Here is a 23,870-nt window from a genome sequence, read left to right on the forward strand (position 1 = left end):
GTCTCCCCAGACCCCCCTGACCTGAGTCACCACTCCCCTACCTTCTGTTTTTGATGTGCCTTTAAACACATGCGTCCGTTTTCACCTTCCTGCTCAACCCACCAGCGGCGCTTTGCTTCTCGTCCTCACCCCTGCGCCCTCTTAAAGCACAGCTCTGCTTGCTGACTGTTACCCCACCGCACCCCTCCTGCGCTGCCGCCCAGGGCCTGTCAGGCCTTCCCTGCCTTGCTCTGCTGCCCCTTGGCCTAGCCCTGCTGCTGTGACGCGGCCCTCCCCGGGGCGCTGAGGTGCCCCCTGCCAGGCAGCCTCCTCTCCTCACGCCTCCCCGCCTCATGCCTCCTCGGGCCATATTCACATTCCCCCACAGCCCCTGGCTCGTGTGCCTTCCCCTCATCTCACACCCCTTCACACCCCCTCACACCCCCTCATGCCTCATCACGCCTCATCATGCCCCCTCACACCTTCCCTCTCCTATCTCCTTATACCTCCTCTTCATACCTCTCTATGCCTCCCTAACCATCTCGTGCCTCCTCACACCTCCCCATATCCCCTCACACCTTCTCACCCCTTTCCACACCCTCTCACACCCCCCCATACCCTCTCACATCCCCTCATGCCTCATCACGCCCCCTCACACCTCTCCTCTCCTATCTCCTCATACCCCTTCACACTTCATCCTCTCACACCTCCTCTTCATACCTCTCTACACCCCCCTACACCATCTCGTGCCTCCTCATACCTCCCCATACCCCCTCACACTTTCTCACCCCTTTCCACATCCTATCACACCTCCTCACACTCACACCTCCCCACACCCTCTCACACCTCCCCACACCCTCTCACACCTCCTCACTCCTCCCTGCACCTCTCCACACCATCTCCTGCCTCCTTGCACCTCCCCACACCTCTGCACACCCCCTCACACCTGTCCACATCTCCCCACACCTACTCACACCTCCTCAGATCACCTCACACCTCTCTACACCTCTCCTCTTCTCACACTGCTGGCATGTCTGTGTCTGGTTGTGAGTTTCTTGAGGTCAGAGACCAGCTTGTCCCCATTTTTACAGTTCTTGAGTCCGGATTCAGTGCACCATGCGGTGGACCTGATGTGAATTCCATCAATCTGAATGTGGGAATGATCTGAATTTTTGTCTGGCCTCAAGTTTTCCTTAGCTTTTCACACGGTCTCTGTCTTCCTTCTCTCCGATTTTATGGGTCTTAAGCAGGCAAAGCCCGTGCTGTCAGGAGCACAATAAAATGGGAAAGGGTAATTAATCTTTGTCTGCCTCCCCCTCAGGAGCTGTCTCCTCCCAGCTGGGTTCCTGCTGAGGTCAGCGGGAGCCAGCGCAGACTGTAGGAGATGGGCAGCGAGATAAGGGATCCCCGGCAGGCCAGAGAGCAGGGCTTACCCAGAACATTTAGCTCCAGTTCTGGGCAAGAACAACCTTTAATGACGTATCTTGAAGCACAGATTGGGGTGGGGGTGGGTAGGAGAGTTTGGATTTATTTTGCTGGAAACGTGATCCGGACATTTATACATTTTAATTAATGGAGGCAAAAATTGTATTGTAAAAAATGCACATATATATGTATTTATACGTGTGTGGGCACGTATACATGTATCTGTATGTGCGTATACTTGTTCTGTGTGTATGTGTGTGTGTGTGTATACACAATAACAGAATATTGCAGTTTAAAGTGCCAGAAATTTAAATGCAACTCTGAGGAACTTAACCTTAAGAATTAACTTGAAGGATGAAGGAAGATTTTCTTAGCACAGCTTGAATAGATCCAATTGCATTTAAGACATAGATGTGTCACAAATGATCAGCAGTGGATCGAGTTTTTACAAATCACGGTCAGGGCTTGTATTTTGATGTGGTTATCACCTTGGCTTTTAGTTTCGAGAGGATCAAATGATTTACTGACCATCAGATTGTGCCTTTCCCTGGTGATGACGTTTTCCCTCCAGGCAGGGATGAGTTTGAGCTCAGCGGGGTGGGGCCCAGGGCCCCCCTCAGGGTGGGACGCCTCACCTGTGGGCCCCTCGAGCTCTGTGTGCTGCATGGCTGGTGGCCCTGTGTAAGGGGCGGGGGGGGGGGTCTGAATATCATTTTAAAGTTCTCCTTCTTGTTTGTTGTGTTATAATTACTGTGAGTCTTACTAAGGCTGCGGTGAACAGTGTCCATCCATGCTTGGTGCGTAGGGCAGTGTTTCCCAAACTCTGTGCCCCGGAACACTCAGAAGACCATAAGCGGCCAAGTAAGTTTGGAAAACTGCATGCCGTATGTTTTGCTTGAAGATTTACAACAGGTATTAGTCTTTTCAAGACTGGGAAATTCCTGCAGGGAAAAACCGTTTAGCCTAACAGTTTCTAAATGTATTTGATCACATGAGGCTTATTTCCAGTAACATTTATTAGTTCTCAATTCTGTAGGAACACCTTGAGAAGCCCTGCCTCAGAATAAATTTGTAGAAGTGGAAGTGTTGGAACAAAGCATGGGATTGCTTAGATGGCTGCAATACTAGACCCAACATTTGACAGTCACGGCTGGGAACCCCATCCTTCACCATGTTCCGGGAAGGGTGTCCTGGGTCCAGGCTGGCCTTGGACGCCATCCTCCCACACTTGCCTCTGTTCAGTCCACTCCCAGCCCAACGTGTGCAGATGAGCTGCAGAGGCCAGGGGCTGCAGGAAGTCAACAAGTGTCTGTTGTTGGGTTTATAAAGAAGGTGACTAGGTGGGTTGTGTTTCCCTCCTTCCTCAGCTCTTGGCTGGGTCTTTCATTCTGCACATCCTGGCCCTGAAGACCCAGCACGGGCAGGTGGGGGGAGCAAGCAGGGAGCCTGATTCGCCATGACTTGACCCTGATCCACCCATACTTCTCCCTGCCACCAGGAGCTGCAAGTGCCAGAGGGCGGCAGGACGGGGCTGGGGAGCAGAGGAGGCTGATGTGCCCACCACGAGGCAGAGCCCACGGCTTGCTCACCTGCTCGCTGCCTGAGCTTCGACCAGCTGAGGCTGGAGCCTTTCTGGTCTGCATCCCATCTTGTGTCCTCTGGGTCTCTCCTCTCCGGCTCTAAGCCTGTTGAAGGCAGGACTGCTCATATTTTTCTCTTAGTCCTTCCAGCGCTTTGCACAGAGCCGAGTCCACAGGATGGGACCACCTCATGCCCCGTCTGGGGGATGCTGTCCCATGGAGTGCCCTTGGGCTGTGCCTGGTGTGAATGAGTAACCTAAGTCACTCCGGCTGAGGTTACCTGCTACCAACCAAGCCCCCTAAGTGTGGCACAACATTAAAAATATTTGGGTATTGACAAGGTTAAGCACTTTTTTAAAATACTGTAGTTTCTTCTCTACACTTTGATATCTGTGAATTCTTTTTTTTTTTTAAGATTTTATTTATTTGAGAAAGAGAGAGAGCACAAGCAGGGGGAGTGGGAGAGGGAGAAGCAGGTTTCCCGCCGAGCAGGGAGCCCGATGTGGGGCTCGATCTCAGGACCCCGGGATCATGACCTGAGCCGAAGGCAGATGCTTTACTGACTGAGCCACTCAGGCATCCGGTATCTGTGAATTCCTAATTAAGAATTACTAAAATTTTAAAACAAGAATTAAAAGTGAGGTCCCCAAGTACTATTTAAGAAGGATTTTTCTGAAACTGTTGTTCTGTGTTGTGTGAATCAGTCATATTTTGTAGCAAAACTTTGGAGTCATGTATTAATCTGTTCCTTATTCCTAAGAGTGGTTGTTTTGTAACATTTCTCCTTATGGGCTGCAGAGAAACACCAAAGGTGATGAGACTTGCCTAAAATCCCAGGGGAGATTGTCAGGTAAAGCTGGACTCAGGATCCCTTTAGAGTAAGGGCAGTGTCCTTTGTCCCCTGTTTGTCTTATTTCAATTTATTTGTGATGTCAACCCCTCCTTCCTTCCAAAAACAATTTAGGACAGATACAGAACCCATGTCAGAAACCAAATCATTTCTAAGTTCAGAATGCTTACCTGTGAAGCTTGGTAGATTTGCTTCCTGTGAAGTCTGTGGGAATCTCTGTGCTTCCCCCTCCCCAGGAGTCTGTTTCTGGGAGTCCCCCAGTGGCAGCGCATTACTGGACGTTGGAGGGAGGGCAGGAGTGTGTGTGTCTGGGGGGCTGTCCGGGGACCTCGAGCGTCCCCCGATCTCTGTTCTTTGCACTGTGCCCTGACTCTCTGTGTCCACTGATCATTGTGATTGCCTCTTTCAGCGTGTTTTAAATGAATGATTGCAAAGCTAGTCAAGAGGAGCAATATTTCTCAAGAGGTGGTCCTTGGACTAGCTGAATCAGAATCACCTGGGCCAGGGAATTTATTAACTTGCAGATTCCTGGGCCCCTCCCCAGACCCACGGGGTTGGCCCCTCTGAAGGAGATTGCATCTTTAGCAAGTTGCCCAGGTGATTCTTTTTTTTTTTTTTCTCTTTTAATGGAAGTATAATCGACACACAGTGTTGTTAAGAATTTTAGGTGTACAACACAGTGATTGGACAAGTCTATACATTACTCAGTGCTCACTGTGATGAGTGCAGTCACCATCTGTCACCATACCACGTGATTACAATACTGAATATCTTCCCTATGCTGTACTTCTCATCTTTGTGACTTATTTATTCTATAACTGAGAGCTTGTACCTCTTAATCCGCTTCACCTATTTTGCCCAGCCCCGCACCCACCTCTCCTCTGGCCACCACCATTTTCCTGCATTTCAGAGTCTGTTTGTTTGTTTTGTTCTGTTTTCTCAGATTGCACATCTATATGAAATCATATGGTAGTTGTCTTTCTCTGACTTATCTCACTTAGCATAATACACCATATGTCCAACCACGTTGTCACAAATGGCAAGATCTCATTCTTTTTTTAAGACCAATTAATATTCCATTGTATATACATACCGTCGTCTTTATCCATTCATCTGTCAGGGGACACTTAGGTTGCTTCTATATCTTGGCTGTTGGAAATAATGCTGCAGTGAACATAGGGGTGCAGATATCTTTTCAAATTAGTGTTTTTGTTTTCTTTGGGTAAATACCCAGTGGTGGAATTACCAGATCGTATGGTATTTCTTTTTTTTATGTGTTTTGAAGGCTCTCCATACTGTTTTCCACAGTGGGCCTCATGCACATGTAAGTCTGAGAATTATCTACTGAGGGTCCTCAGAAGAATGCCTTTTAGAAAGCTCCCAGAGGGAAATGGCTTTTCCTGTTGCATATGTATTCTGGGAACTGACCCATACAGTCCCTGTGGAGGCTCCCTTGTGCATCTGCATCAGCACACTTAGCCACGTACTTGGGATCTGCTGAAGAATTTCCTGGGGTTACTTTCAGATATCCTTCTTGCACGGATTTCTCACTGCATCTTCCTCAGGCAAGGGGGCAACAATATTTAACCCCTGGGTGGCCTCAGAGGTCCCAGAGCTGCCTGTTCTCTCCTCCCCTCCCCCAGGAATCATGCTCACCCTGTTCTCCCTTGTCTTTTACTCCATCCAGCTCAGGCAATGTATCTGCTCCTTAGATATTTTCAGGGGCTGAGCAAAACCTGGGAGAAGCACCAAATGCAAAGAGAGCTGAGAAGCAGGAGAGCGTGTGAGGGGTTGGTGGGGAGAGGCGGGACCGAGAGGGCCAGCAGGCCAGGCTGAGGCTGGGGGCGGCTTTCGGATCTCCATGCCGAGGGCTTGTGGGCAGCAGGGGATGAAGGTCCCGATAGCATCCACAGCAAGGGCATCGCCCTTCTCCCAGTGGTGCCCCCGCCCCATGGACACCAGGGATCCAGGAGAGCACAAGCATGAGCACATGTACCTTACCCCATCCCAGTTCCCCAGCCAGGCCCGCAGCACCCCTGTGGGCACCTGCGCTTGCCTCAGGAGCCCCCGTGTGCATGCGCTGTGGGCCTAGTGGCCATGTCACAGTTGGGGCTGGAGCGTGAGCTGCTGCCTACCTTCTCTCCCCTCTTCGCCTTCTCAGAGGCTCTGCCAGGCCGGCCGCTGCACTCTGCGTGGACACGTTAGCAATGGTGCAGGACACAAAAGATGTGGAGAAATTCCAACACGTGACATTTCTCCTATAGATAATGGTCGTCTGATGCTTCTATAGCCCGGAGACATTGAAAGTGGGCTGCAGAATTTGAGCCCTGGGTAGGTGGACACTTACATTCAAACAACGTGAATTTGGTGCCAGTGAAAATTCTAAGAAAGGGTGAGGGCAGACTGTTGATCTTGAAGGGAAATACGGGTTCAAATACGAATCTTATAAGAGAAATACTTGGCAGTGGTAGACCAGTAATACCTTTATTTTTTCCTTTTTTAACCATTTTCATCATTTTAAAATATCTTTACTTTGGAAATTGTGTGGATAGCTTGGAAGATCTTTAGCTTAACAAACATTCTGACAAAGCAGACATCTCAGTTTCGAACATGGGCCCTGGCACCTGGGTATAAAGGGAAAGAGGAGTTCCGAGTGATGATGTTGGTTTGTTGGTGACAGTATGCTGTATCCCCAACCCCCATGTTGTTCTGTCATTGCAGGTGATTTTCAAAGCCAAGTCAAAATATTCTCCAGAATTACTCAAATACCGGTAAGTACCCTGGGCGGGGGGGGATTTCCATCCTCATTTGGCAAATATATTTTTGACTATTTAAGACTCAGGTTAGGCACCCTGAAGCAGAAATGTAGTCTGTGTCCTTGAGCAAACACGCTGTAATGATGTCCTAAACAACACAACCACTCACGGAATGAGCAATCTCTGCCCCGGGCTGCTGTGTACTGTTGAGAGTCCCAGGAATTTTGTGGAAGAAGTCAGTCCGTGCCGGGCTGAAAGGAGAGGCTCATAATCTGGAAGGGAATGCCTTAAATCACATGCCAAGTTTATAAGAAGAGGTGGATAGGCATGTTTTTCCTGTGGAGACGGTTCATAGATTTCCCCACATTTTCAGATGTCTGTGACCCCAGCACCCTCAAGAGCAAAGAAACCAGTGGCTTAAAGATTGGTCAGATTTGATCAGAGGGGAAGGGGAGACAAGGCATTCAGAAGACATGGGGCAGGTACACGGTGTTCTGATGTCCCTGCTGAGGAGAGCTCCAATGGCATGCATGGGCAGACATTTCTGGAAAGGCGATTTTAGCCACTTACCTTCGTGAATCAAAATGAAAATTTGATTCTTTCGTGATTTTAAAAATATGTAAAAATGTATGCATATTGTATTTTATTTAAATATATAATTTTAAATTTATAAACATTTATTATTTAAAATTCTGAAAGTGGGGCACCTGGGTGGCTCAGTTGGTTAAGCATCTGCTACAGCTCAGGTCATGATCCCGGGGTCCTGGGATCGAGCCCCACGTCGAGCTCTCTGCTCAGTGGGGAGCCTGCTTCTCCCTCTCCCTCTGCCTGCCACTCGCCCTGCTTGTGCGTTCTCCCCCCTTCAGATAAGTAAAACCTTTAAAAAAAATAAAGTTCTGAAAGCGTATTTTTCTCCAGATAAAACTGACATATAACAATATATTAGTTTCAGGTATCCCACAGAATGATTTGATATTGGTGTATATTGCAAAATGATTACTTCAGTAAGTCTAGTTAACATCCATTATAACATACATGGTTACAAAAATTGTTTCCTGTGATGAGAACTTTTAAGATCATGAAAATGTATATTTTGATCTCCATTTGATATCCAAGGAAACTGAAATTCAGAAAGTAATATGACAGTACTCAGGCCAAGAGACAAGTCATGAGACTGATGGTGCCATGTTTGTTTTTCTCATCTGATCTTGAAGTCTTTGTTCACTACTTTTTGGGTAGTTTGGTGTATGGTTCTACCAGACTACTCAACTGGGACTTCAGGGTCCACCAAGAAAAATGTTGGCCCTAAGGAGAACCCTTTAAAGGAGCGGTTCCAAGTACGCGATCCTCTCCCTTCTCTGGTAACAAAATAGCTGGCCTTTCCTCCGTACCCATAATCTCTACCTCCAGCCTCTTGACTAGAAATGTAGATCAAACAGGGGGACTGGGGAGCCAAAAATGGGTGAAGATTGGGGAGGAGGAAGAATATTCTGATTGGATCATGGAGCTGGTCTTGTCTTGGAAGTGGTTGGTTGAGGCTGAGGTAATGTGGTATCTTCTAGAAGTGAAATACGAAAGCACTGGTCAGAAAGGAAGGCTGTTTCAAAAGTTTTCAGCCTCTGAGCCCTTGGGGGATGGGGTCTATTAGATGAGAAGGTGTGTGCGTGGGGCAGTGCTTGATCCTTGAACCAAAGTGCAGACACCCAAGATAGGCTGTTTTTAGTGGGAGGGGATTTGCAGAGACGAAGGGAGAAGACCAGGAGAAATTCAGTTGGATGAGATGTTCGGGCCGGAGAAGGTAGAAGAGTTTCTCGAAGCCAGGAGGGTGAGGTACCAATGGGAGGATCCTATTAACTCCGATGTTATAATGAAGAAATCCTCAGAGTTCTTCGTGTTTACGCCCATCTTCTGTCTTCTCTGTTCAGTTCCCCACTTCTCTTAAGCCAGATGCTACAGCAGACATTTCAGGCCATGATTTATCCCTTGAGATGCTTTGGTATGTTGGCTTCTAAATAGACCGGCTTCCCTAATTGAACCACAACTCATCTGAAAAGAAACACAAACCATCAGTCTAGAACTAGTCGAAACTTCTCACCCCAAGCTCCTCCTTTAGCTGCTCCATGTTTTTGAAGATGATTTATATTCAGCCCAACCAAGAACCACTTCATTTTCCACTGAAGTCCCCCCTTTCCCTGACACACCTGTGAGCTCTCAGCTTTGCTGGAGTTGGTACTCATTTGACTCAGTTTTTCTCTTTCTTAGCCTATATTTTTCGATCTTTGGCTTAGGAAGTGTGAATACTGGGCAGGGGGAGCTCAAGAACACTGATTTTAAGCATTTTTAACTGTTTTCCCTCCATCTTTGATTTTTTTAGTGAGTAAAAAGCATAATGAACCGGGCTTTGCTTTTCCGTTCTGGAAGGAATCTAAGATCTCAGGAGAGAAATTTAAACAACGCTTTATAAGCCATTAATACTATCCCCTCACCGTGGGAGGTAGCAGAGTTCTTCTGTGTCGAATTAGCTGGCAGCCCGCAAGCCTGGCACTTCTGTCCCCAGCCCCGTGTGGTCAGCTGCCTTAGAGACTCATCTCTGCGCTTGCCGATCCTTCTGGGCTCACAAGCAAAGTCATCTTCCCAGATGCAGGGTCCCACCGATTTCCTTTTCCGTTGGTCTTTTTTTCTCATTATAAACTGTTTATCCTGACCCTGTGGTTTGAGCTGAGAAGAAGTAATTCTGGGGCAGGGTGTAAAACGCTATTGCCATGGAAACGCACCCTTGCGATATGATCTGTTCTGCACCGCCCCCCTCCCCCCCCAGCCCGCTCGCTCTCCACATCTCCAAATCTCTCTCTCTCTCCCAGAGCTGCAGGCCCAGGGGGAGAAGTTAAGTTTTGCAAGGTATTTTTTTTCATTATAAAAGTTATATAAGCTTATTAGAAAAAATTATAAAATAGAAAAAGATTGGAAGTTTGTGAATATAGACGTGTGGAAAGAAAGAAACCAAATCTAGTGAACTCCCCCCTCCTGCCCCACAGAATCCTCCTCCAACTCTGAGGAGACACAGTGATGTTTTCCATCATAGGTTTTCATATCCATTTCCCAGAGCAGAGTTGTTCTGCCACATTTATGATTTTGCTTTCTGACTTTGACCTTAATGTTGGATTACAAGTACTTTGCCCATACTGTTTCAAGTCTCACAACACGGCCAATTTCTTTAAGACAATACCATGCAGTTCAACTCAGGTCGTGATCCCGGGGTCCTGGGATTGAGCCCCATGTCGTCGTCAGGCTCCCTGCTCAGCGGGGAAGCTGCTTCTCTTCTCTCTCTGCCTCTCCCCCTGCTTTTGTGTGTGCGCACGCACTCTCAAATAAATAAATAAAATCCTAAAAATATTGGACAGAATTCTGTTTAGCAGGTGGTCCTAGAGGCTTGCAGAACAGGATGGGATCAAAATGGAGGGGCAGGAAAGTTTTAGGCAGAAAGATCAGCTTGTGTAAAGACAGGGGGGTGGGGACACAGGGATGGGCTTCAGGTCAGCACATAGACTGGCTTAATTAGCATGTGGGGCGCCCATCGATTGACCTGGCTCCGTAGACTGATTGGAAGTATAAGGGATTGGAGGGTGCCAGGGTGGGGTTGAGGGTGGCGGTCAGTCTGGACACCATCACATTGGTTTTAGGCAGAAGCATGAGGCCCTGTGGTTGGTGACGATGGGAAAGGGGGCTCACAACTAGGGAAGTAGGAATAAAGAATCTGTTGAACTTGACAACTGATTAAGCTGGGGGTGCAATCAAAGAGATCTTTATAGTTTAGGAGTCTACAAAAGGTTGTGGTGCCTTTCAGAGAAATGGGAAAACCAAGAGGAGTGCTGGAGGGGGAACATCGGGAGTTAGGCTTGGACATGGTCTGAGGTGGCAGGGCCTCCATGGCAGTCTGTTTGGAACGTGAGTCTGGCTGTAGGACAGGGCGACAGCTCAAGATGAGCTTCATGAACTTAGGCGTCCGAGGCTGTAACTGAACCTGCAAGAGTAAGCATATTTCCCAGGGGGTAGAGGAGAGAGCCAAGGGTGTTGTCACTTTGGGGGAGGAAGAGGAACCAGGGGCAAGCTCAGACAGAGGAACAGGGTGCAGGCGCAGGGCTGTGGAGCGATGGACAAGGGAGCTCCAGGAAGGCGGGCAAAGATGGCGGCCAAGAGTTGACCCCTTTCCATTTGGGAGTAGGTCATGGGGGCCTGGGAGAGCGTGGGGTCAGCAGGGGAGTTCCTGTGGAGGAAGGAATGACGGGATGAGGTGAAGACTTTGTAGAAGTTGCTGTTGACAAAAGGGGAAGCAGGGGTGAGACCTCAAGGCTCTGTGGGGTGAGGACAGAGGCATAACAAGAAGGCACAGGACCCACTGGATTCTCACCGCCGCTCTTTGAGGTAGGATGAGAGTCCTCATCTCTCTTTTATGGATAAGGACACGCAGCCCAGAGTGGCCGAGAGACTGGCCTGATGTCTCGGCTCTGTGTGTCTCTGGGTCGCACAGGGCAGATGAGGGCAGGTGGGGAGGAGAAGGAAGGAGTGTGGGATGGAGGCTTGGAGCCACATCATACTAGCTGTCGTGGGTGCCACTTGGTCGGTTTTGAGTTATGCCTGGCTTCTTCACCCTTTACTTACACGTTGTCTTTCTCCCTGTGTACCCCCCTCCATGGGTCCTGTCAGTGATGACGTCTGGAGCTGGGATTATCATCCAGGATTCTTTTTTTTTTTTTTAAAGATTTTTATTTATTTATTTGAGAGAGAAAAGGAGAGAGAGAGCACAAGCGCGAGGAGGGGGTCAGAGGAAGAGGGAGAAGCAGACTGCCCGCTGAGCAGGGAGCCCGATGCAGGGCTCGATCCCAGGACCCTGGAATCATGACCTGAGCTGAAGGCAGATGCTTAACTGACTGAGCCACCCCGGTGCCCTTTATGCAGGTTTCTGTGTCCTGGTCTGTTACAGCTTTGGAAGACACTCTCTAGCTTCAAAACCACTTATAGTTGAGAATTTTCATCTTTTGGATTTAAAATGTAGTCAGCTTAGACCCAGTCTATTTTTGAGCCAAGCAAATCTGTTCCTTATTTGCATGTTTATTGAAGGAAGTAAACAATATGGACAGTCCTGAAGAGAAGCTTGAGGCTACTGACTTTGGTTTTAGTCAGTCTGAGAAGTCTTTCTATAGACCTTGCACCAGTCACTAAAGAAGTGTGTGGCTCCGGGAATCTACAGGTTAAAAACGGCCAGGGACCCGGCCAGCTTGCCTCCGTTCAGCCTTGGGCAAGGGGCTGTGGCAGATCTGCACCACCTCCCGGAGAGAGGACAAGCGAGGCTCAGAGGGCACCTTCCTGAGGGCACTGTTTGTAGCTGATTTGTCATCTGAATCTGAGAACGGCTACCTCCAAAATCTGCACTCTTGGGTGTTAACTGTGGCATGTTCTGCTTCTAGCAGTTAACCAAAAAAATACCGCATTTTCCTTCTGGATTGATCCAGAACGTACAGCCAGCCTGCAGGGCGCTGTGCCTTACATTTCTCTCTGGTCCTTTCTAGGTTACCCCTCTACCTGGCCTCGCTCTTCATCAGCCTCGTGTTCCTGTTGGTGAATGTAACCTGCGCGGTGCTGGTGAAGACAGGAAACTGGGAGAGGGAGGTCATTGTCTCTGTGCGCGTGGCCATTAACGACACCCTCTTTGTGCTGTGTGCCGTCTCTCTCTCCATCTGTCTCTACAAAATCTCCAAGATGTCCTTAGCCAACATTTACTTGGAGTCAAAGGTAGGTGGGAATGTGGTCAAGAGCCCTTGGTTAAACTGACTATAAAGGTAGTTTCCTGGTTGCCAACAAAACTCAGCAAATACCTTTCACACCTGACCCCCCACAAACGATTGGCCGTACTCTGGTTGCCCAAACACAGAGCTAGGTAGCTTGTTGAACTTTGCACGCAAGAAGAGTTCCTTCGAGGTGGCTGCAGGTGTATTGGAGTGTGCAGAATTACCGGCAGGGGGGTAATCTCCGGTTTATAGATACAGTGTTTAGCCACCATTTTAAAGGACTCGCAGGATTGCTTGTGGTGATACTGGCAGAAACACACGCCTGGCGTGCGCTGTGTTCCAGGCACTTTGAGATCAGCATTCGGCGTGCATAAGCTCAGGGAGTCCTCCCAGATCCCCGGGAGTAGGTATCCTACCCACTGTACAGACCGGGAGACCGGGGCACAGCTCGCTCTGGCTTGCCCTCTGCAGCCCGTAGGTGGAGAGCCCGGCTTTGGACTGGGCAGTCCGGCCGCAGGCTCCATCAGATTCAGATGGAGGCTCACCTCGGCACTGATGATCCTGTGACAGGACAGTGGACACTGCCCCCTGGAGTTCAGGACAGCAAGCATCTCCTGCTGATGGGTCAGAGATGGAGCCAGACGGGATGGGAGGCAAGTTTGGTTTGCTGCTCTGCCGCACACCCTAGAATCTCTGTTCTCTCTGCCCTTCCCCGGAGTTATAGGGAAGGGCAGACACGCTCGTGGGCCCTGCTCGGCCTCATCCCAAGTCTCCCTTGGTTGGGAAGCCCAGGGAAGTGTGGAGGCCTAGGAGGGGGCCTTGGTTTTCTCACTTGTGCAATGCTTGAGTGATTTCTGTAACTCCTCTGCTTCTAACCTTCCGGAACCGTGTCCTGTGGTGGACCCCTCTGACTGGTGGGACCCCCCCACAGCTCCACCGTCTGCCTTATTTGCCACTCGGCCCACCTGGCTGTAATCAGTCTTCCGTCCGAAGACCGTGAGGAGCTCCGTCTCCCATGATATCGTGTCTTCAGTGGTGACCAGTAGACTAAAATCTGGGCCTCTGACTTCAGAAACACCAAGCCTTAGTGAGGCAGCCGAGATCTGGCTGACCTCTGCAAGGTCCCATGAGACTTGAGTATGGCAGGAGTAGTTTGTTCATTGTTGAGTTTTGACAGATTTTTGACTGGATTTTGCCTTAACTTTTTCTTGTTTATATTGTCTCCCATGTGAGGGCTATCCCGGGCTTTTAAAAACAGAATCATGGTTTTTACGGGAAGGGTTACATTTCAGCTGCCAAATGACCATTTAGATCACCCCTGTGGCAAACAAGCTATTAAACTGCTACTGACAAAATAAAATAATACCTGGTTAATGAGTGACTTCCAAAGTCAAATTTCAAAAATCAGTTTCAGTTTTTTGGTCACGTTAACTATACGTTTCTTGCTAGGGGCCCTTTGACTGTAAATTGGTAGCTTCATAAATGGGACAAATCACCGATTTCCATGTAATTCCAAGTCTGGAGTGATACTGGAATTCCAGTGCTTCCAGCCTAGAAGATTCTGGAATTTGAGGAAGCGCTCCCTTCCCCGGGGCCACGGTCTGCGGGACCCCACTCTCCCAGGTGCCATCCTGCTGGGCTCAGTTGTCCCCAGGCCAGAGGCTGGGCAGTGGGCTCCTAAGTCAGGGGGTCATCTTGGAGGTTGAATAGCATAAGCCACCTGACTTTCTCATTCTTACAAACCTGGGCTTTAGGCCAGTGGCCCACATTTTAAGGCATCTCCAAATCAACTCCCAGATTTTGAAGCGTCTGTATGAAGATCATTTGACATTTGAGGAGGGGCTGTGGGATGAGGTGAGGCTTGGGTGTGGGTTTATGAACTCTGAACCCAGGCCGGGTTCTGGGACGAGGCTGGTGTCTTAGACCTGGAATGGGTGCTCCCTTCATAGCTCCCTGTTTTTCAGGGCTCCTCTGTGTGTCAAGTGACAGCTGTCGGAGTGACCATCATCCTGCTTTACACCTCCCGAGCCTGCTACAACCTGTTCATCCTGTCGTTCTCCCAGAGCAAGAACGTCCATTCCTTTGATTACGACTGGTACAACGTATCAGACCAGGTCAGTGGGCACCCTGAGCAGCGACTCTTTGCTTCGCAGCACCCCATGTGACCGAGAGGTATTAGCTCTTCACTTCTGCTGCTCAGTTGCTGGGTGACCTTGACCATCACTTACCTGTGTGGTATCTGCATCCTCATCTGTCAAATGGGATCATAGTACCTGCCTTGCTCCAGTTCACGTGTTCTGAGAGAACTAGCATCTAGGTGTACATGTGGACGTGCACACATACTTCTAGTTTCTGGGGCTCTCCTGACAAGCAGTACTTAGAAAGGTTTTAAGTGTTTCCATATAAATGTAAGATGGCTTTATTAAAGGCTGAAATTTGCCAAGGTAAAACAGATTGTATGCAGGTTTCAGAAAATACATAAAGCTGTGGCTTTTATTTATTTATTTTAAGATTTTGTCAGAGAGAGAGAGAGATCACAAGCAGGGGGGAGTGGTAGAGGGAGAAGCAGACTCCCCCGCTGGGCAGGGAGCCGGACCTGGGACTCAATCCCAGGACCCCGTGACCATGACCTGAGCTGAAAGCAGACAGTTCACCAGCTGAGCCACCCAGATGCCCCTAAAACTGTGGCTTTTTTAAAATGGAGCATGGAGACAGCATTTGAGGAAACTGAGACAAAAATGACCAGGGGATGAAGGTGTTGGTAAAAGCTCATTTTACCAATGGTCTCCCTATGATACTCTCTCCCATTTAATATATTCTAGAAACTCATGAATTATCAATTACAAAGCAGTGAACAAAGGTAGTGACATATCATCTGGCATTCTTGTTCCCAAAAGCTGAAAATAAAAAAGAATGAGAATGAGGTGACATCCTCTCAGTTGAGAAACAGCGATTCTCTGTCACGCTGGACCGAGTGCTGGGGGGACAAACACACACAGGCCGCCCCCCTGCCCACAGCAGTTTCTGTCCCCTGAGGAAAACAGACACACAAGTAAGCCATTACAATAAACAGAACTTCTGTTTTATGATAGGCGTCTACTGGATTGAGTTGCAAAAAGCTCCTTAACTTTTCCTGGAAAAATGCTGAATGCTCAACTATATACAAACACACTTCTAAAATCCCAGCAGTGATCACACCCTGGACCGGAGTCACACTCTAGAAGAAGGCATTAAATGACCCCGATAAACATGTGAGGACAAGGCGAAATTCAGAAGGGGCACGGGGAAGGTGTTAGAGTTAGGAAGGATTAAAACCACCACCACCACCCAAACCGAGCCCAGCCGTACAGGATGGGAGAAATTCGGGCAAGGCACTGCTGAAGGTGGTGTGCCCTGTTTCGAGAAAATCAAATATATAAAAATCAAAACTTGAAACAATAAGTTAGAGACTTATTCATAAGACCCAAAGGATTTCATTGCAGTAAAATACCCATCACAGCTACTGTTGTAACCACTTTCAAGCGTACGGTCCTCTTGGCTGGGCATCCGTCACTGCCGGCTGTCTCCAGAACGTGCTTATCTTCCCAAACTGAAACTCCTCCATACCCATCAAACGAGAGGTTAGGTTTTAACAAAATAATTATTGTGTTTCTTTCAGCTGAGGGCTTATAATGATAACACATTTAAAATAACACAATTTTTAAAATTTCGTTTTTAGCGGGGGAATATTTATTTATGACTGTCTAGACCTGTGTGTTGCAACCAAAATAACCTAGGAGCAAACCTAACAGGCGGCCACGAGCAGCGAAGAAGCAAAGAAGGACAGCGTGCTGCTGGGCTGAGTTAGAGATGGGGTGCGAGGTGCGGAGTTGGGGAGGCGGCGTCCTGGAGCAGCCTGATCAGCTCTGGCTACTGCCCTGCAAACACGATGCCCTAGAGAAGGCAAAAGGACTCTGTTGAGGTGATCGGCCCTTCATGGCTTCGTTTTTGGTGCACTTTGTTCGAAATGCTGCCCTTTGTGGGAGAGCTGCCCAGACGTGACTGTGCACCTGCGCCCTGAGCCCCGGGCCCTGCAGGAGGGGGACAGAAGACACACAAGGCCCATTCAGCCATCCCACTGGTCCAGACAAACATCCTGGGCTCCGAACAGCTTTTTTTCCAGACGATCTTGCCTGCAACAAGCTTTAAAGGATAAAGAATAGGATGTGGAGAATGGGAAGAGAAGTTTAAAAATTGATGTGTTTATCCCAGGGATGAGACAGAGGGTCACGGTTGTATGCTGTTCTCAAAAATTTGGGAAGGAGTGACCTAACATCTCCTTTATTTGATTGTTGAAGGAAAGAAAATCAACTTAAATTTGAGAGACTTAACTTGGATATAAGGAAGGTTTTGGAAGGTGAAGTAATAAACATCAGAGATTGGCAGTTCCTGTTTTTGACTGTTTTGAAGATGAGAATTATCTGCCCTGTGTGGTTGGAATAACTCCCCTCCTGAGGTCCTGACCATGAGTAGTATTACCTGATTTCAACATGCATGTTGTAGGGGAGAGGAATCACACCGTATTAGAATTAGTCTCTGTGCATGTTAGGAAGAATCACAGCAAAACTTCTTCCCTCCACTCCCAGCCTGCTGACTCCAGGTCCTCCCCTTGCTTCTCAACAGGCGGATCTGAAGAATCAGCTGGGAGATGCTGGATACGTGGTATTTGGAGTGGTCCTTTTTGTGTGGGAGCTCTTACCCACCACCTTAGTCGTTTACTTCTTCCGAGTTAGAAACCCTACGAAGGACCTTGTAAGTAAACCATCTTCTTCTTCTTCTTCTTCTTCTTTTTTTTTTTTAAAGATTTTATTTACTTGACAGAGACACAGCGAGAGAGGGAACACAAACGGGGGAGAGGGAGAGGGAGAAGCAGGCTTCCCATTGAGCAGGGAGCCTGATGCAGGGCTTGATCCCAGGACCCTGGGACCATGACCCGAGCCGAAGGCAGACGCTTAATGACTGAGCCACCCAGGCGCCCAGTAAACCATCTTCTAGTTGCAGAAAATATCTCCTGCTTCTAATCACAAAGCATGCAATCTGGTTTTCTCCTTAGATTTTTCAGGAGCGTGCCTCTTCCATCCTGTTGTGATGTAAAAAGTTCCTTTGTCTGTCCGAGATGGTCTTTTGCCTTAACTCTTTTTGAGGGAAATTCATTTTTTCAGCTTAGCTTTTCCAGAAGAAATGAAAGTTGCATCTCAAGGCCTGGAGATAGTGATTATTTTTCCTAACGCAACAACAGTCTCCCTGGTATCTGAGCCTTGACTTGGGGCGAACTAAATATATAAGCTTTTATTTTAGCAAAGGAAAATAGAAAATTGTACTCGAGTTCTTCATCCCTGTGTTATGCTAGACGGTGAGTTGGGAACTCGGTGATACGGAAATAAAAACATCATGAGGGATGCTAACCCCACTCCCCTGGTTCGGTCCCGTGTCTGCTCAGCCAGCTTTGCATAAATGTGTCTATGAGGACAGGACAGAAAATGCACAACTTGCGAGAGTGAGGAAACTCCTGGGAGCTTCTGCTCCATAAATTATTCCAGCCACACTAACGAGTGGTAGCATTTTGAGTCACTGATCTATGAAACCCACGGAAAACTGTAGTGAATGGTTTTTGGCCAATGCGAGACAAGTGTGGGTGGGCGGGAAGGAAAGCAGATATAGTCACCAACCCGTTGTGTTCTACTGTTTCTTTTTCTTTTCTTTTCTTTTTTTTTTCTTTGAAGATTTATTTGAGAGAGAGAATGCTAGCGGCAGGGAGGTGCAGAGGGAGAGAGAATCTCAAGCACACCCCCCCACTGAGTGTGGAGCCCTATGACCCTGAGATCACGACCTGAGCCGATATCAAGGGTCGGCCACGTAACCGACTGAGCCATCCAGGGGCCCCTACCCTGTTTTTTCTTACTCAGCTCTGGATAGTCACCGATGAGCCAGAAACAGGGAAAACGAGCCTGGCCTGGGGCAGGTGGGGCAGCGCAGCCTGACTGGGGCCCTTGCAGAGAAGGCAACGGGTAGCGTTTTCTAGACCTCGGGATCTGTTTCCTCCCCTTCCATTATTTTTAGCTGCAGGACCGTGGCCCTGCACTTCATCTGACCTTTACTTGCTTTGGGAACGGCTGGAGGCGTCTGTAAAGTCAGATCCTAAACCCTTCAGGCTCCCTGGCGCAGAAATGGGACAGGTAGGCAGTGGATTCTAGGCCGAGAGACCAGTTGCCTTGTTTTCCTTCCTTCCCTGAAGTTTTTTGGGCACCTTGCTTGCCTAGGGGATTGTGAGGGGTCCCTAAAGCAGACTCCCGGAGCTCGTGGAGGCCTCCCCCAGGCTCTGCGTGTACCTTTTCATCAGCTCGAGTTTCAGAGGCTTCAGAACTGGGCTCCCGAAACCCAAGGCAGCCTGAAGGAGAGTAGATTTCCGACCTTAACGAGAGGAAGGCTAATGTGATACTGTTCAAAGTACGGTTTTACTAAGTGAATACAGACTAATGTGTACTCTCAGATCTCATTATCCAGGGACACCCGTCCTCAGCACACTCTGTGTAGATGGAGTTACTTAGTTACTGTGCTTGACTAGGTCTGCTATTCGGAGTATTATTTAGAGCCGTGATTCTTAACATTTTGGTCTCAGGATACTTTACACTGATTACTTTTTTATACTGAGCTATAATTGACATACTAATTTCAGGGGTACAACGTAGTGCTTGGGTATCTGTAGATGGTACAAAATGACCCTGGTAAGTCTGCTTGCCATCCATCACTACACAGGTGCGATGTTTTTCCTTGTGGTAACTTCCAAGGTCCACTCTGACTACCTTGAAATATGCAGCACACTGTTACGAACTAGTCAGTGTGCCGTATGTGATATCCCCAGGACTTAGTTGTTTTGTAACTGGAAACTTGTATCCTTTTCACCCTTGCACCCATTTCACCCACTCCCCATCCCGCACCTCAGGCATCCACCCATCTGTTCTCTATACCCATGCTGGGGTTTTCTCTGTTTGCTCTTAGATTCCACATAAGCGAGATCATACAGTATTTATCTTGTTCTGTCTGACTTATTTCATTTCACATAATGTCCTCAAGGTTTATCCATGTGGTTGCAAAGGGCAGGATTTGGGTGGGGATTTTTTTGGTGGTTGAGTAATATTCCATTATAGATATATTTTCTCTATCCTTTCATCCATCTGTGAGCTTTTAGGTTGTTTCCATGTCTTGGCTCTTGTAAATAATGCTGCAGTGAACATGAGGGTGCAGGTATCTTGTCAAATTAATGCTTTCATTTTCTTCAGAGAAATACGCAGAGGTGGAATTGCTGGGTCATAGGGTAGTTCTATTTTTACTTTTTTGAGGAACTCCCATACTGTTTTCCACAGTGGCTGCACCCATTTATGTTCCCACCAGCAGTGAGTGCACGAGGGTTCCCTTTTCTGCACATCCTTGCCAATACTTGTTGTTTCCTGTCTTTTTGATTTTAGCCGTTCTGACAGGTGTGAGGTGATAGCTCATTGTGGTTTTGATTTGTATTTCCCTGATGATGAGTGATGTTGAGCATCTTTTCATGTACCTGTTGGCCGTCTGTAGGTCTTTGGGAAAATGTCTGTTCAGGTCCTTTGCCTGTTTTTTAATTGGATTATATTTTGCTGTCAAGTTGTAGGAGTTCTTCATATGTTTTGGGTATTGACCCTTTATCAGATATATGATTTGCAAACATCTCCTATTCAGTTGGTTGCCTTTTCATTTTGTTTATGGTTTCCTTTGCTGTATGGAAACTTTTTCATTTGATGTGGCTTCACCTGGCTTACCACCTGTGTTTTCTTTTAGGGGTTTTATGGTTTCAGTTCTTACATTCAAGTATTTAATCCATGTTGAGTTAATTTTTGTGTGTGCTGTAAGATAGTGGTCCGATTTCATTCTTTTCCATGTGGCTGTCCAGTTTTCCCAACACTGTTTATTGAAAAGACTGTCATTTTCCCCATTATGTATTCATGGCTCCTTTGTTGTAAAGTACTTGACCGTGTAAGTGTGGGTTTCTTTCTGGGCGCTCTGTTCTGCTCCATTGATCTGTGTGTCTGTTTTTATGCCAGTACCATACTGTTTGGATTACTGTAGCTTTGTAATATCGTTTGAAAGCAGGGAGCATGATGCCTCCAGCTTTGTTCTTCTTTTTCAAGATTCTTTGACTCTTCGGGGTTACACTGATAAATTATTGAGGACCTGCAAAAGCTCTTATTTGGAGGGGTGTATGTGTGTGTCTAAAATTGTAAAAAATATTAATTCACTGTAAACAAGCCCATTACATGTTACCATAATTTTTTTTCTGAGAAAAGAACATTTTCCAAAACAAAATAGGAGAGTAGGATTGTTTCAAAATTTTCAGATTTTTTGTATCTGGTTTAATAGAAGACAGCTGGGTTCCATCTGCTTCTGCATTCAATCTGTTGTGATACATTGTTTTGGTTGAGTATGTAAAGAAAACCCAGCCTCACAGAAATAGATATTTGCAGTAAAGTACAGTAATTTAATACCCTTTAACATAATTGTGGATATTTTTCTTTGATATGCATCAAAAGTGAACAAGTTGTGGTTTCTTAAAAGTCAGTTGCAATATGGAATCTAAAACCATACCAGTTAACTCCTCAGATTGTCAAACATTAACATCCATCAGTTTATCTTGCACTTTGAATATATATCTTTTACCCACGCACACCTTTTATATTGGTCACGTGGAAAATATTGGTTTACTGAGTTATGCAGATCTTCCGAATGCTAAAATTCACTTATTGAATATCACCACTGATCATTTCAGGAAAATCTTTTAAGTACTGGGATGCCATCAAGCTCATGGTGGGAGAATACCAGTTTTCCAAAGCTTTCATTTTTGCTTAAAAGCTCAGATTTGATCAGTGATAAATACTGTCCACCCGTCTGACAGTTCAGTTACTTTCAAGACAAGGTCTGCCAAACACCCATGTCCGAAAAAGCATGGTTTGTCTGAGTTGTGAAGTTGCATGAGAAAAGGTAGCTACAACTCAAACAGCTGTACGGGGTCTCTCCCTGAAAACCGCTTTTCTCACAACAGACGTGCTGTATGCTTGCTTCTCATTTTGTCATCTAACATATTAAAAAGACAAGGACTGAGATTTAATAAAACTAATAACTTGGATTGCTTTGTCACAGGCATTCTCTTTTTTTTGAGATTTATGTATTTTTGAGAGAGAGCAAGCGAGAGGAAGCAGGTGGTAGGCAGGGGCAGAGGGGGAACAAGAGTCCAAGCAGACTCCCCGCTGAGCGTGGAGCCCGATGCGGGGCTGGATCTCACGACCCTGAGATCACGACCTGAGCCGAAACCAAGTCAGGTGCTTAACTCATGGCACCACCCGGGCGCCCGTGTCCGAGGGCAGACGCTTAACCGACTGAGCCACCCAGGCGCCCCTAAGTGAAATGGTTTTTCTAACTGACTGCGTAGTGGTGGTGACCACAGTGGTGGCCGGGCGGCTAGTGCCACTGTTTGATCATGTGCCCGAGCAACAGGCTTTCGCGACATTCGTGCTGGTGTTGAGACCGTGGAAAAGGCAAGTCACGTCTTAATACCCTAATCGCTAATCGTGAAAATAGTTAAACCTTGAAGATGCCTGAAAAGATCTCAGGGACCACACTGAGGATAAGTGCTCATCTACAACAACAGAGTGGTGAATTAAAATGATTCTTCATGCCCTTAACAATCTTTCCTCCTAATTTACAAGGAAGTGACTTCAGCGGGAGGGATGCATAATCCTAAATAGAAAAACATTTTCCCGTTTCTACTCCTGAAGGAACTCTCATTAGCAGGGAATGTGGGTGTCAGATTTGGCTTGGGGAAGTGCCAGTGTTCGTAAACTAGCCTTAGGCCATCTGCACCTGCAGAATTTGGTAAAATCAGCCAAGCATTGTAGAGTGCTTCCATGTGCTAGGCACTTTAAATATATTCTGTTCTTTAATTCTCACACTCAGCCTCTGAGATAGAAACTATTATCATGCTTAGATGAGCAAACAGGCTCCAGATCATGTGGCCTGGCGGAGACAGGGCTGGGATCAAACCCAGGCAGTCTGGCTCCCAAGTCCATAATGTTAATTACGGTGCTGTGCTGTGGCTTTCTTTGGCATAAGGTTTGGAGAAACTAAATTGCTACTTTGTATGACTCAGTAATAATCTTATTGCTATCTGTAATTCCTATAATTGCTTGGAGGAAAAAAAACAGTCTAATATTTCTTAGCGTGGGTGTTGGGGGGGCGGAATTTATAACCCAATTCCTGTTCATTGACTTTAAAAAAAAGCACATTGCAGGTGGGGAATTTCTTTAAACTGTTATCTACCATTTGGATCCATAATTCGGTCGGTGTAAATAAGCCTCCCCACCCAGCAGCACTCGGCCAATGTAACTGTATTCAAAGTGGGCTCTCTGCCATCCACATCGGAGTCCTGAGGGTACTTGGGGTAGCTTCTGGGAACCCACGTTTTAAATACGAAGCACCCCAGGTGATTTGAATGCACTGTGAAGTTTGAGAATCTCCATATTTTTTGTTGTTGTTGCTTGAACGGCTTTATTGGGATAGAATTCCCATATCATGCAATTCAGCCGTGTCACGTGTACAGTTCAGTGGTTTGGGGTGTATTCAGATATGCACAAGCATCACCCCAGTTTTGAGAACATTTTTTGTCACCTCAAAAAGAAACCCATACCCATTAGCTATCACTTCCCCTCCCCCGGCCCCTAAGCTACTATTCGTCTGTGTCTGTAGGTTTCCCTACACTGCAGTTCCACGGAGTGGGACTTTACAGTGTCTGTTTTTTCTGACTGGCTTCTTTCACTTAACGTAAGGTTTTCAGGGTTAATCCATATTGTAGTATGTATAAGTACTTTATGCCTTTTTGTGGCTGAATCATATTTCATTGTATGGATATGTCCCATCTTGTTTCCATTTCTTAGCTCTTAGGAACGGTGCTGCTATAAACATCAGTGTGTAGGTTTCTGTGTGAGCATGTCTTCAGAGGCGCCTGGGTGGCTCAGTCAGTTAAGCATCGGACTCTTGGTTTAGGCTCAGGTCATGATCTCAGGGTCCCGGGATCAAGCCCTACATCGGGCTCCCTGCTCAGCATAGAGTCTGCTTGAGATTCTCGCTCCCTCTCCTTCTGCCCCTCCCCCCTCCACAAGCATGCGCACGTGCACACGCGCTCTCTCTCTCAAATCAATAAATCTTTAAAAAAAGTCTTCATTTCTCTTTGGTACATATCTAGGAGAGCAGTTGCTAAGTCATATGGTAACTCTGTGTTGAACTTTTTTTTAAATTCTAATGTAGTTAACATATAGTGCTGTATTAGTTTCAAGTGTACAATATAGTGATTCAGCACTTCCATGTATTTCTCAGTGCTCATCAGGGTAAGTGTACTCCCAATTCTCTTCACCCACCTCCCCCATCCCCCCAC

General features: G+C 47.1%; 1 protein-coding gene across 2 annotated transcripts in view; it reads left to right on the top strand.

The window, feature by feature from the left end:
- Nucleotides 1–23,870, top strand: part of GPR137B (G protein-coupled receptor 137B) — a 52,432-nt gene that overhangs the window by 13,307 nt on the left and 15,255 nt on the right. For both annotated transcript variants that reach the window (XM_006746082.3, XM_081824335.1), the window contains exons 2-5: nt 6,556–6,605; nt 12,158–12,380; nt 14,341–14,490; nt 17,039–17,167. In XM_006746082.3, the coding sequence (XP_006746145.2) occupies nt 6,556–6,605; nt 12,158–12,380; nt 14,341–14,490; nt 17,039–17,167 (552 nt within the window). The remainder of the gene's footprint in view (nt 1–6,555; nt 6,606–12,157; nt 12,381–14,340; nt 14,491–17,038; nt 17,168–23,870) is intronic.

This window comes from Leptonychotes weddellii, chromosome 6, assembly GCF_054177405.1.
Source record: "Leptonychotes weddellii isolate Sample4059 chromosome 6, ASM5417740v2, whole genome shotgun sequence".
Classification (NCBI taxonomy): Eukaryota; Metazoa; Chordata; class Mammalia; order Carnivora; family Phocidae; genus Leptonychotes; species Leptonychotes weddellii.